At 44.4% G+C, this 13,840-nt stretch overlaps 1 protein-coding gene across 30 annotated transcripts in view; it reads right to left on the bottom strand.

The window, feature by feature from the left end:
* Positions 1-13,840, bottom strand: part of KCNMA1 (potassium calcium-activated channel subfamily M alpha 1) — a 768,728-nt gene that overhangs the window by 76,528 nt on the left and 678,360 nt on the right. For all 30 annotated transcript variants that reach the window (XM_018042414.1, XM_018042412.1, XM_018042422.1 and 27 more), the window contains 3 exons: positions 13,083-13,206; positions 8,096-8,320; positions 4,040-4,232 (listed from right to left, as the gene is read on the bottom strand). In XM_018042414.1, the coding sequence (XP_017897903.1) occupies positions 4,040-4,232; positions 8,096-8,320; positions 13,083-13,206 (542 nt within the window). The remainder of the gene's footprint in view (positions 1-4,039; positions 4,233-8,095; positions 8,321-13,082; positions 13,207-13,840) is intronic.

Here is a 13,840-nt window from a genome sequence, read left to right as displayed (position 1 = left end):
AATAAAGCCAATATTTTATAATAACTTTAAATGGTGCATCATCTATAAAAATATTGAATCACTCTGTTATACACCTGAAACTAATATAACCTTGTAAATCAACTCTACTTTAGCAGCAAGAAACACATAATGGGAAACTCAATCGCATGATCCTTCCTTTCAGGGTCTGACTCAAGCAGCTCTCTGAGAATAGACCCTTCCTCCCTCTGCTCACCCTCCACTGAAAGATCAGACTCTGTTCCTATCTTTTAGAACCACAGGGAGAGAGTCTGGCAAGAGCCACTGTTGTACCAGCTGATTTAAATTGAAGTGTTTTCCCCAGATAAATGTGTGCTAAATAATACACCAGCTCTCCAGCCAAAGGGAAGTGACAGGCGCTCTGTAAATAAAGGCACTTAGTTGCTGGTAAAGAGCTGTAAAGTGGTTCTGAGCTGATGTTTGCTGACCAGCAAGAAGCGGCTTCACCTGCTTTATATAATTGTCACTGCAGTCTTGCCTGCTGTATATTAAAACTGCATCTCATAGACCCAACTGTCACATTGGATATACTGTCCAGCATACAGTATGCCGCCTTTCTCTGTAATTGTTTCTGACAACCAGCCATCACATTTCAGATCTTTTCAGAAAGTATCTGGTCCTGAATCCCTATGCTGGCCCAGTCCTGACACCATGTGGGCTAGAACAGTGACACAAAAAGGGAATGTGAAAAGAGAAGAGGAAAAAGAGCTTTTGTGAGTCTAGGAGAGCAAGTAACACGCAATGTCAAGTGTCTGGACACAAATCCCAGGGAAGACTCTGCCTCCTCAATGTTAAGACACATCTTGTTTCATTTCATGTTGGAACAACTTGCCGTAAGGCTGCATGAATACTGTGGCCTCAGAGGACACATGTCTGTCCTGGGTCCACAGTTCTGACCTGCTATGTTCTGGAGAGATGGAAACATAACTCTCAAGGTGAGACAAAGGAATGGATCTCATAAGGACTACAAAATAAAGAGTGAAGAAAGTGGGGAGTGGTGATCAACCTCAATAGCTCAGTTGCGTCCAACTCTCTGTGACCCCATGGACTGTAGCCCACCAGGCTCCCCTGTCCATGGGATTTCCCAGGCAAGAATACTGGAGTGGGTTGCCATTTTTTCCTCCAGGGCATCTCCTGGACCCAGGGTAATTCCAATCCACTTGGAGCTTGGTCATGCCAAATGCCCAGATGAAAGGTAACAAAAGTATCTGAGACCAGGGGGCATTCTAGTGGGTCACCGGGGTCTCAAGGAGGGGGAACAGTTGGCATCTCAGTTTGTCCATTTGATCCCATGGACTGGGATGAACCCGAGAAGTGGGCTATACAGTGAGCAACCAGAGGTGAATTTATAATACTCACCCATCAAGGAGGAGTGACTTCCTACGTTGATAGCCACCACAGGGCCACTGCTTTTAGAAGGTCAGAGGGTCATCAGGGAAGTGTTAGAAGATCAAGAACAAGAGAGGAGCAGGCGGAATAAGAAAGCAAGGGGGAATATGGACTCAGTGAGGCTACAGCTTCAACAGTCCTTCATTAAGAGTTAAATGAAATGCTTGCTGGTTACTGGGGGATGTACACTCCACTCCAGTGCCAACCAGGAGTCTCTGAAGACGACCACCAGCCATAGAGCACATCCTCTGCCTCTTCTGGGGTGTGTATGTGTGTGTATTTGTGTGTATGTGTGTGTTTACACAAAAGAAGAGCCCCTCTTTATTGCAGAAAAAAAATGAGTTCCCTTATTCTTCCTTCTCTCCTTCCAAAATCTACTTCTCTTGCTTATTGCTGTGATAAAAACAGTAAAGAAGGCTTTTGAGGTTGAGTGTGTATCTTAGAGGAGAGGGGAAGCATTTTTTTTAAAACCAGTTAGGCCATTAAGTAGGATCTCAGAGTCTGGGAAAAAGTTTAAGAGAGCTGGAAGGAACACCGACGTCAGATGCATATGTGACTATACTGTATGTCAGGATTCTAAACTAGGACCTTGAAAATCATGATTACTGAATAGGGAGGAAACTGGCATGCCGGGGAAAGGGAGTCTTTTCCTGCCCACCTGCCCCCCAATTTGGTTCCTTCTCCACCTGAAGGGAGCACGTCCCCTGCTTCTACTTTTTTCCATTCCCTCTGCTAGTTCCTGCCAGGAGAAGAGGGGCATCTAATTGGGTTGGGTCGTGTGTTCACTGGACCCCATGCTATTAATGTGAACATTTATTATACCTTAAAGTACTGCACACAGTCACCTGGGGATGCTGTTAGGATGCAGATTCTGACCAGGTAGGTCTGGGGGTCATGAGTGTCTGCATTTCTGCATGGTCCCTGTGTGATGCCCATGCTGGGGTATAGGTGGGAAGACACGCAGTGAAGATCGACTCCTTGAAGGCAGAAACCAAAACCTAGCTTGCCTCTTCCTTCTCCAAAAAGACAAGCTCACTGCTTCCTCTCATCCTTTGTCATCTCAGCTCCCTGAGCAGGCTGTGCAGGAGGCGGGAAAGAGTTTAGGCTCTTTCTTAGGGCCTTGGCACATGTCCAGCAGGCATGACTGAGCAAATGGAGACCAAGATTTGAACTGGGGGGCAAGGCAAAGGAGGGTGGAGTGGAGAGGCCAAAACCAAGCTACAGGCTGTATCAACCAGGGTATGTCAAGAATAGAAGCTGTTCTGCTACAGGTAAGAGGAAAATTAGAAGCTGACACTGCCTAGAGAAGGGCTGGAAGAGCAGCCAGAGAGGCCAGTATTATCCATTTCACTTGCAACGCCAAGGGGGAAGTTCTTCTGAACCTCACCAGAACCTCAGGACCCTCAGGGAAACTCGCACCCCAGTCTCCATTTCAAGTAGCAAAGTCAGCGCTTGTCAAAGTTTCCGCTGAGAGTGGCTTCGAACCTTGCATCTGTTCGAGGTCTGGCTATAACTGCCTCCCAAGAATGAAGGCTTCTTCTTCTCTTCTACCATCTAGATAGGCCCCAGAGTCCGCTCTCATTGGTAGACTCCAGCCCAGAACCGTGCAGGTAAAGGGATTCTAGGAACTAGTGTTCCTGGCTTCAGTGCGATGTTGAGGAGACCTCAGAAGGGGGCAGTGGTGATGCTGAGTGGCACGTGGGCCGAGGCTGCAGGATGGAGCGTTATCATACCACTAAGATGGTGCTTCATGGCCCAGTGGCTACAGTTCTCATGGGCTGTGCACCCTCCCCCTTTACTCTCGGGGTGCTTGTGTTCAGGTCCCCATCAGGCACCCAATGCCACCCAGCCAGCAGACTGTGTGTGACAATGATTTTCCAGCTCATGGCAAAGCCACACAAGAGGTGCTACTTGGCAGAAAATACTTCCCATCCTATCCTGTCCAGGCCATGACGAGTGAGGTTGTTTGTTGGAGGGTTTCAGCAGTGCTGCTTCTCTGAGACTCCTAGACAACATCTTTACTTGTTACCATCTGCCCAGGATCCCAGAGCAAATGACAAGAAAGACTGGGGCAGAGCAGAGATGGCAGATGTGTCGTTTAAAGCCGTCGTGCCTCCTACAGAGAACGCTTTCCGGGCTGACAAGTGTCACCTCTTGCTAAATGACTTTGAGTGTCCATATAGTCCTCACTCTCCACAGACCACCATCCCCTGATCAGTTGATAACAATGCAAAGCTTAACATCCCCATGCAGCTCTGTCAATGGCAAAAATATGTGTCAAGCAGAAACACTGGAACTGTTTGGCCAGCATCGTTTCGGTGCTCTGACATTTAGCTGGCGACCTTGGTCGTGAAGCCACTGTTTGGGAAGGCTGAGGGGGTGGTGTTTTAAAAGCTGGATTATTCTCGGGAAGGCAGTCTATTGCGAGTGTGGGTGTTCAGGTCTCAAGCCCGCTTCCTGGGCTGGCAAGAAGAGGCAGGAGATGCCCCTTTGAAAGCTGTGGCAGCCACAGCAGGTTTCACTACCAGGCAGGCTGATGTGAGCCTCTTTGAATTACTGAGTGAAGGATATCCCTCTTGCCAGCCCCTGTCCCCTGTAGGCACAGCAGAGAAGTATTACAGGCTGTCCTTACCTTGGGAATTAGCCTGCAAGACCCCGATGCTGTCATCAAACTGCATAGATTTGATGTTGAGTGACGCCAAGATGCATTCCTTGTCCTGCAGCGAAGTATCATCAATATTATTCTGATTGGCTGACAGGATAACGCACATGTCACAGAGGTTGATGTTGACGGCCCTTAAATCAGCCCGACTTAATGGCGTACCCTTTGGCATAGAGGAAAGAGAGAGAGAAAAAAAAAAATGGAGAAGCAAAAATGAGACTGAGGGACGAGAGGGAAAGAGGGGGAAAAAATAAAAACAAATTAAAGATTGAGCCGGAGCTCTGGGAAATTATTTAACAAGTATCTTTTTTATGCCTTGACATTAAGCTGGCCTAACTACATTCAAGGGAATAGGAGCTGTGTGCTAATCTAAAGGGTAGTTGGTGCTGATGGCAGCATTTTAGGCTTGCTCTCAATACTCAATCAAGCTATTACTAACTAACGAGGGAGAGGAATAATGCCAGGGTTCTACATCTTCTTCCTGCCTGGAAATTGTCTTGATTTAAGTAACTGTCCTGTGGCAACCTCTGGCTTTCAGAATGTAACAAAGGGGTAGATTTCAAATGCCTGTTTATTTAATAGCAAGTCACTTCTGTCTCAGGCAAAAAGACAGCAGGTCCAACTAGAATTTCCAAGGCGGCCAAGGGGAAATAGGCAGGGAGCATGGTGTGATGAGGTGGGACTGAATGCAGCGCTCGATTTGGAAGAGGTGGGAGAGAGGGCAATTAATGCGCATCTTGCAAAGGGCGGGTAAAGCTTCACGTCATATCATTTCACTGCATATTTTCAGCAAAAAAAAAAACCAAGGAAGTCGAGTAATTGTCCAAGAACATAGGCATGGTTAAATACACCATCAGATAGATTTACAGTGGAAGTCTATATAGTAGCTAAAAGGACTGAAAAAGAGTTCTCCGTGTAGGTACTGCTTTGGAAGGATCTCAAAGAGAGAGGAGCAAGTAAAGCAAACTAACACAAAACAAGTTCTAGACAGTCAGAAAGTATGATTTCATTTACGTAAAAAGACACCCACAAAACAGAACTGTACGTGCATGAGTGTATATACAAACTTTCAGAGAGAAAGTTCAGAAAAAGTACACACTAAATTAATAACAGGAATTACCCCAGGGAGGGGAACAAGACTGGAAGGAAAAGTTTGGTTTTGACTTTACATACTTCTTTTCTGTTTGAATATTTTATAACAAGAACGTATTTGTATATTACTGGAGGAATTAAAAATAAATAAGCCAGTAAACAGATTTTTTTGAAATGTCCCATAACAACAGAAAACAATGGGGAAAAAATAAAAACAGATCAAGGAGGGATGACAGAGAGGTCATAAATGCAGCCACTGATAAAATATAAGGGTTAGGATTGAAGGAATGGGGCATGACCCCCACATGCTCTGTGTCCTCATAGAGGGCTATGGCCAAATAATCTGGCCATCCCACGTAAGAATGCCCCACAGGCATCATTTTGGAGTTCACGGCCAGCTACCAGCCTCCCTCATCCTCCAGGCTGGATCCAGCTTCTGATGTGCCTTCATAGAGATCCGAGTTACCTTCAACTCACTGAGCCAGTAGGGAGAGGGTCTGCCAACTGCCTTTATCTCTGGATGCCTTCCTCTCGTTCTCCTTCCTGGAAAGGGGACTTTGAGAATACTAGACTTGGCCACAGAGATCAAGGCCATCAGCCCTCTTTTTATGACTCAGTGGCAGTAATGATTCTATTCTCAGTCTCCAAAATATTGCTTCAATGTGAAATTATGGAGGAAGAGGCCTATAGGGTGGGGAAGCTGCTAGTTGCAAGCTCTGGAGCAGGATCTTTTGAGAGAAGAACTCTCCCCTCTTTTCCTGGGGTCTTTGGTGCAAAATAAGTCTGACCAACTTCCTGAATCATTTCACCAATGCATAAGCTTCAACTGCTTACATCCATATTCTTTTAATTTTCACCTTGCAGAAAATCCAGCAGTAATTGTGATATAAGACAATCCCTGTACAGCTGTACACACATGATTTCAAAACTCAAGTAATACAAATGACATACACAGAAACACTTTGTGTTTCTCTACTTGTGCTAAGTTGCTTCAGTCATTTCTGACTCTTTGCAACCCCATGGACCACAGCTCTCCAGGCTCCTCTATCCATGGGATTCTCCAGCTAAGAATACTGGAATGATTTGCCATGCCCTCCTCCAGGGGATCTTCCTGATCCAGGGATTGAAGCCACACTTCTCAAGTCTCCTGCATTGGCATGTGGGTTCTTTACCACTAGCACCTTCATGCATTGGAGAAGGAAATGGAAACCCACTCCAGTGTTCCTGCCTGGAGAATCCCAGGGAGGGGGAGCCTGGTGGGCTGCCGTCTATGGGGTTGCACGACTGAAGTGACTTAGCAGCAGCAGCACCACCTGAGAAGTCCGTGTTTCTTTGGGATGGCCCTATATGTGGGGCCCTGTTTAAGGAATGAAATAGGTGAAGAAAAAGGTGAGGACCCATTTTGTTCAAATATGCTGTCTTGAGTGTGCTAAATTTTGGAAGGTTTGGAAAAGGAGAAGCTGCAAACATGAGAACTAGTTCATATAGACATAGGCAGATGAGTAGACGTGTGCAAGGGCATGACGAAGGAAGCGCTCACAACAAACATCCATACATAGCAAGCATTATACACAGACCACCAACATATACATGGACTCCTGTATCCCAGAAAAACAATAAGCCCTTTACAAAATACTCTTATACCCCAGTCTACTGCTCCCAAGGACATGTAGGAAGGCACATGTAGGAAAAATAATGGTGGAAATATATAATCACAACTATCATGTTCCTGAAATTAGCAAGGTATATCTCTGCATATGCTCTTCTGTGTAAGACTATTTGCTTTTCTGCAGGTGACTATTTTTCACCACATTGTGTTCATCAAGTCAGTGAGTTTGGGGTCCAGCATTCAAAAGATCTCTGTCTATATTTTTCTCACTTATTTATACATTTATTGTCTATATTAACTGTCTATTGTGCTAGGTATATATAAGGATACGTGGTAGCTACAAATGGCATTGCTTGTGGATAGATTTTTGTCATCCTTATTGAATTATCTTACTTGATTCTTCCCCTTTCTGAGATTCTAGAAGCTAATAACAGAAAAAATGAATTTTAGCTTCAAAAGTGGGGAAAAATCCAGACTTCTTGAAATATAGAATCAAATTTGTATTCCTCAGTTTTAGGGATACGAACTTCCAAGAAAAATGTTTGGAGAATAAGTAGCATTTGCATGGATTTGTAGCTTGAAGAACTATAGGAAAGGTTAAAATGTAAAGTGCTCTCCAATTATTTGGGAATTTATAGAAAATATATTGATTACTAATTAAGGAAGTAGTTACATGACTCTCAAATCATGAATCCCGTGCCCTCACATTAAGTTGTGGAGTCCGAAACTGTTCCTTTTATGTTTTATAATCAATAATATCACAGGCACACATGGGCACAAGCGTGTTCACATGCAATGGCATGAAAACATTACAGGGTTTCTAAATGACTATGATGGAAGGAGGGGTTGGCCAGCAGAAGGGGTTGGTCCTCTGCACAGCAGAAATAAAAATTCTGTTAAATACATTTAGTTAAAAACAGAACAAGATAAAATAAGATTTCTCCAAGCAGTTATAATGCCATAAATAGAGTGATAGAAATAGTTCCATATGTAAATTGCACTATAAGCATTATAATACTGCAAAGCACTGGGTTTGGGTAGGTAAGAGAGAAAGTGTTTAGACACTGATATGGTTAATACATTTGATACCAGCTAAACTCCATGTCTGGTGAGCGACTGAACTTGGCTGCAAATTCCTTTTAATAAGGTCTCTCAGGGTTTGGATATTGCTAGACAGAGTGTAAGGGAAGGGCTGAGTCCTCAGGCCCATAACCAGATGAAGAAGCAGAGGCATGATCAAAGCTACAACCATTATATTCATCTGGGATTTCTCTTTTGTGAATAAAAAGGAGAAAACAGCATTGATAACGCGACCCTGGACTTACAGGCAAGATGGAAACCTTGGGGAAGTTATGCAGCGTCTCCCATTCCCGCTTGAGGTACTCGATGGAACCCACAAACACAATGTGCTTGAGCTCGTGGTAGTGAAAGTTGCTGGCACGGAGTGGCATCACCAGGTTCCGAAGGCCAATCAGGGCAGAACTGACATCGCCAAAGATGCAGACCACCACGTGGCCGCTCAGGACGGTCATGGCAGCTTCACTTCGGGTCTGCCGAGGGAGAAGAGCACAAGCATTGGAACAGAAGACCCCACGGGGTTGTGGAAGGGACGAGAACATCACTTTTGTAAAATAGCAAGTAAACAATCACGGAGTGCTTACTATGTACTATTACTTTTTATTCCTTCAATGTTATATTCATGCCATGTGTTAATCACTCACTCATGTCTGACTCTTTGCAACCCCATGGACTAAAGCTTGCTAGACTCCTCGGCCCATGGGATTCTCCAGGCAAGAACACTGGAGTGGGTAGCCATTCCCTTCTCCAAGGGGATCTTCCTGACCCAGGAATAAAACCTGGGACTCCCACATTGCAGGAAGATTCTTTACCATCTGAGCCACCAGGGAATACACACCTATAACTCGAGTATATGTATATAAACTATACTGATGTAATAAATATGAAGCCCGTGGGGTTGCAAAGAGTCAGACACGACTTCATGGTTAAACAACAAGACAAATATATATTCACACACATCACTACTTTCTTTTAAAAAATATTTAAGGAAGCTATGCCATACATACATATGGACAGGATTCAGGGGGAGAAATAAGAAAGAAGAGCAATACTGACGTCATTTGAAAAAGGAAGTCTTAGTTTCCAGGAAATTGTTGATAAAACTGTTTTCCTTTGTTGCTGAGATGATGATAAAATAGTCAGACTCATGCTGGCCTTGGCTCAAGAGACGAGTTTTGAATTCGAGACTCATCAATGGGATCTCACAGGACATTACTACATCAGAAGGTAGAAAATGATACCCAAAGCCAGGGGCTAGCAAACTATGACTCACAGGCCAAATCTAACCCACTACCTGCTTATCTCCGGCCAGTGAGCAAAAATTGGTTTTTATGTTTGAAAATTATTGGCAAAAAAATCAAAAGAAAAATATCTTTTACTACGTAAAAATTACATGAAGTTCAAATTCCAAGAACGTTTTATCACAGCATGGCTGGTCTTACTGATTTAGGTATTGCCGATGGCTGGTTTTACATTACAGAAGCAGAGGTGATTAGCTGTGACAGAGACCCTATGGCCAGCAAAGCCTAAATTCTTTGTTATATGACCCTTTATAGAGAGAGTTTGCTGACCACTATCCACTGCTGCCTTAGGGTTTCCAGGGACACAACTAGAGTGACCACTTGTGTTAAGTCATCAGAGGAAGACTCCCAAACAACCACGAGAAGGATCATAACAGCAAGAGCAACAGGCCCCCATCTTCCCCCAACTCCAGGCCTATAATTCACAAAGGAAACAAATGAAAGAATAAAATCACCAGTTAAAGCTTCCCAGGACAATTAAACCATCAACCCCTGCTGGCCCCTCTGCTTACTGCGTTCGTGCAAAGAGCAACCCAGGAGGCCAGTTGTGGGTCTTCTCTGCCTCTCTTTCTGGTCCAATGCCTCCCAACTTCCTTTCTTCCTCCCAGTCCACCCACTGCATGTCTGGAAGGCCCCATGTGGCTTACAATGCTTTGGGGAGGCATATTAATGTCCACTGCACATATCAAACTCTGCTCAATTTAATCTCTGGAATTGACCAGTGTATTGATTGTTTAAATGCCAATATTGCAATTCATGACAATGTCAGGGTTATTATAGCAACCCCCAAGGAGAGGAAGAAGCTAGCTTTTACTCCCTGATCGTTAGAATAAAGCAGAGGCTGTCACCATTATTGGTTTCTCTCTGCAACAGTACAGGGACATCTAAGATGCAGGCCATAAAACATGTCTTATAAATGGTGACCAAGGAGAAGCCACTAGGGAGTCACATCCCCATCGCTGCTTCATGGATGAGTGAGTTATCTTGGCTGGATGGAGCATGCACGTCTAGGTATCAGCAGCAGAGGGTCAACCTGTCTGTAATGTGCTGTGATGGGACTCCTGATCAGTTTTATTTGGCCAGGTCATTTGGGAGGCTAGCTCCCTTCAGGAAGCCTGGGAAATACAAACTAAGTTCAGAATAGGGGCCGGAAATCTAGACGTGGAAGCTAGGGAAAGCACCAGTTAGCAGACTGGCTGTTCACTGTGCTAATCCCAGGAGCTTAGATCTGGTGTCCAACACACCAGATCCTCAGACTAACCAGAGCAGTATCACCTGGAGAACCTGGTAAAGACCCCAATTCCCAGGATGTAGCCCTGGGGAGACTGATTCAGTCAGACATGAGACCCAATGGAGAAACTACTCGAGTGTATCTTCTTTTTCCTATGTATCCTTCAAGGCCTAGTCCATGTGGGGCCTTCACGGCCATTAACCCCTTCTGAACTCAACCTGTTTGTATCTAATGAGATTTCCCTGGCTACTTAAATACATGCTAGAGTGAAACAACATTTTGTGTCTTGTCACGCTTAGTTTTTAATATATTGTTTCATGGTACATTATATCTTTTAATTAGATGGTCATTTTCTCAAAAATGATAGCCATCTCAAATTTTCTAACTCCCAAAGCAGGTAGTGTCCTACATCCACAAACAATCCTCATGTAGCTGGCTCTTGCAAGCATTCTCATCTCTTTGGGAGGGTTATTTGACAAAGGGTTTTTTGGACCACACTGTCTAAACAGCACCTACAAGTCCCTTTCTAGCCCATGCATGTGTGGGTGCTCCATTGCATCTGAGTCTTGTAACATGGACTGTAGCCCTCCAGGCTCCTTGGTCTGTGGGATTTCCCAGAAAAGGATACTGGAGTGGGTTGCCATTTCCTTCTCCAGGGTAGCTTCCTGACCCAGGGATTGAACCCATGTCTCTTGCATCTGCTTTATTGGCAGGTGGATTCTTTACCACTGTACCACCTGGGAAGCCCCTTCTAGCCCACATTGCTGCTGTTGTTCAGTTGCTAAGTCCGGTCTGGCTCTTTGCAACCCCATGGACTGCTACAGCATGCTGGGCTTTCCTGTCCTTCACCATCTCCTAGAGTTTGCTCAAACTCATGTCCATTGAGTCAGTGATGCCATCCAACCACCTCATCCTCTGATTGCCCCCTTCTCTTCCTACCCTCAATCTTTCCCAGCATCAGGGTCTTTCCCAATGAGTCGGCTCTTCACATCAGGTGGCCAAAGTTTTGAAGCTTCAGCTTCAGTCTTTCCAGTGGATATTCAGGGTTGGTTTAGCCCACGACCTCATTTTTTTTTTCTTCATAGCATTTTATCAATATCTAAAATGTTATTACATAGTCATTGTCTATCTTGAGATCTGATCTTTGTCCCCACTAGAGTACAAGAGCTATGAGACCAGCTGTTGTCAGGGGTTGTATCTTTAGCAACAAGAACAAGTGTCTAACACGTAACAGGTCTGTTATATAGGTTTTGTTAAATGGTCCTATTTTTCAGATGAGAGAAGTAGTAACTCACCTCATTAAACTCTTTGGTGCTGGTAGGGTGCTTTGAGTGTCAGCCATGCACTTCTCAGAATTATCTAGGCAAGCCATTGAAAAAGCTTGCATCCCGAAATGTCAATCCAGCTTCTGACATGCCCCAAGGTGGGTAACACCAGGATGAGTTTATATCCCCAGAGCAAAAGTGGGGCAGATACACCATCAGAATATAAACAAAAGCAGCAGCTTTGTAATGAGAACCATTTGTACTCCTTGGAAAGGGTTAGTTCCTGAGAATTCTGACTTTCTATGCTTTTGTCTGCCACTTTCACACCTCCCAAACAGCCTCCAGAACAGAGCTGTATTGGTTCTTAATGCTTGATTATAATTAAATTGAAAACTCACACACATATTCAGATAAAACACAGGGAAAAACCTAGTGGATTAGAGCACAAAGGCATTCTGAGGAACTGGAACCTTCCTTTCTTAGGAACAGTGGCCATAACATCAGCAATGATAGGATTTTCCTGGCTGACATAAAGGAGCAGGCCTCAGCAATCTGAGGATTAGAAAGCACAAGGGAGGAAGAGCCTTTCCATCTGACCTTCCTGATTATTAATCCATTTTGCATGGATTAGCAAGACAATAAATGGGTAGGAAAGCCGATGTAGGCGTAAAACCTTAAGCTGTTAATCGGACAAGTCTAAAGAATAGCATGGATTATTATCTATCCTGACATTCCTGAGACAGACCAGAAGAAGCCCACTGCTGCTACTGAGATGAGTCAACCAGGAAACAGGGCGATAAGCTCCAGCCTTTCCGAGGTGGATCATGGTCATCCTTGCTGTCATCAGCAAGTGGGATTTGCCTGCCTACCTCGTGAGCTAAGAAGGATCACAAATATGCAAATATATTATCTAGAAAGATACAAGACACTATTATAAACAAACGATGATACAGGTAGCATTCAGATTTCTTCATGGCATTTAATATATAATAAAAATAGGTAAGTTTATGGAGGCCTATGTTGAGTTTTAATCTTCACTACAATTCTATGAGTTAAGGTCATTCTTATCCTATCTTCCTACATATAAGTGACGAAGTGCAAATCCTTCAAGGGACTGGTCCAAGGCCACGCAGCTAAGCACAGGCGTGCTCTGGCCTGACAACCACGCCTGCAGGGGTTATGGTACATACTGCCTCCCTCGATGGCTTTCACACCCTAAGGTAATGAGCCAATACATATTCGGAGATCAAAAATTCCACTCTTGGGTCATGCTCTGATATGAGTTCTAGCTGCTTCAACATATGTCCTGAATATTAATTACCAAAAACAATTAGGGCCAGGAACAAACACCCCACCACCCAGCTAGGAAAACTTCATTCACAGCAAATATAATTTGGGACAGAAGCGGATGGCACAGATTCTGCAACCTGTCACTCACCAGGATGACTTTCTCTATCTCCTTGGGCGCACACCAGTGAAACATCCCAGTAGAGTCATATTTCTTCACATTGGAGTCCATGTTGTCAATCTGATCATTGCCAGGAATTAACAAGGGGTCATGCCTGGGGAGAAAAGCACAGGAAAACCTAAGTGGAAAATGTGATAAATTATAAATGGAAAGTGCCCCCTGAGTTACATCTCAGAGGAGGTGGGAGAAGCGGAGGAAGCGCTTGTCACTGAAGGCCAGCCTTTTACTTGCAGAACCCATCCTGTGAAAGATAACTGCCCCGAACCCCCATCACCTCCTGGACATGCAGGTGACCTGTGCTGGGTGGTAATTCCGCCTTTCTCTCCCATTCCCCTTTCTCTACAATGGACTTCACATCACTTTGTGGATTCAGTCTCCCTTCTTAGGGATGTCTCACTCCTTCTATTCTCATTTACCAGCTATCCAGTCTCTCCATGACACACACACGCGTGCACACCCAAAGGGTTGTTATTAGCATTGGCAATGAAGAGGAAAGAATAGGAATAGAGCCTCATGCTGACTGACTGGCATGAGGATGGAAAGCCAATTACTCGCTCTTTCTGACTACAACTTCTGACGTGATGCTCTTCGCAGTAAAAGCTTTAACAGGCTGCACTTTAAATATTTTAGCAATTTGCCCAATCAGATTTTGCTCTCCCTGGCTGAAGCCCTTTAAAGATTCAGCAGCATGTCACTTCAGAGCAGATTGACTACCAAATGCCCACATC

The sequence above is a fragment of the Capra hircus genome, chromosome 28, assembly GCF_001704415.2.
Source record: "Capra hircus breed San Clemente chromosome 28, ASM170441v1, whole genome shotgun sequence".
NCBI classification, from domain to species: domain Eukaryota; kingdom Metazoa; phylum Chordata; class Mammalia; order Artiodactyla; family Bovidae; genus Capra; species Capra hircus.
The sequence above is the reverse complement of the archived record's forward strand: the minus strand, read 5'-3'. Positions and strand labels throughout refer to the sequence as shown.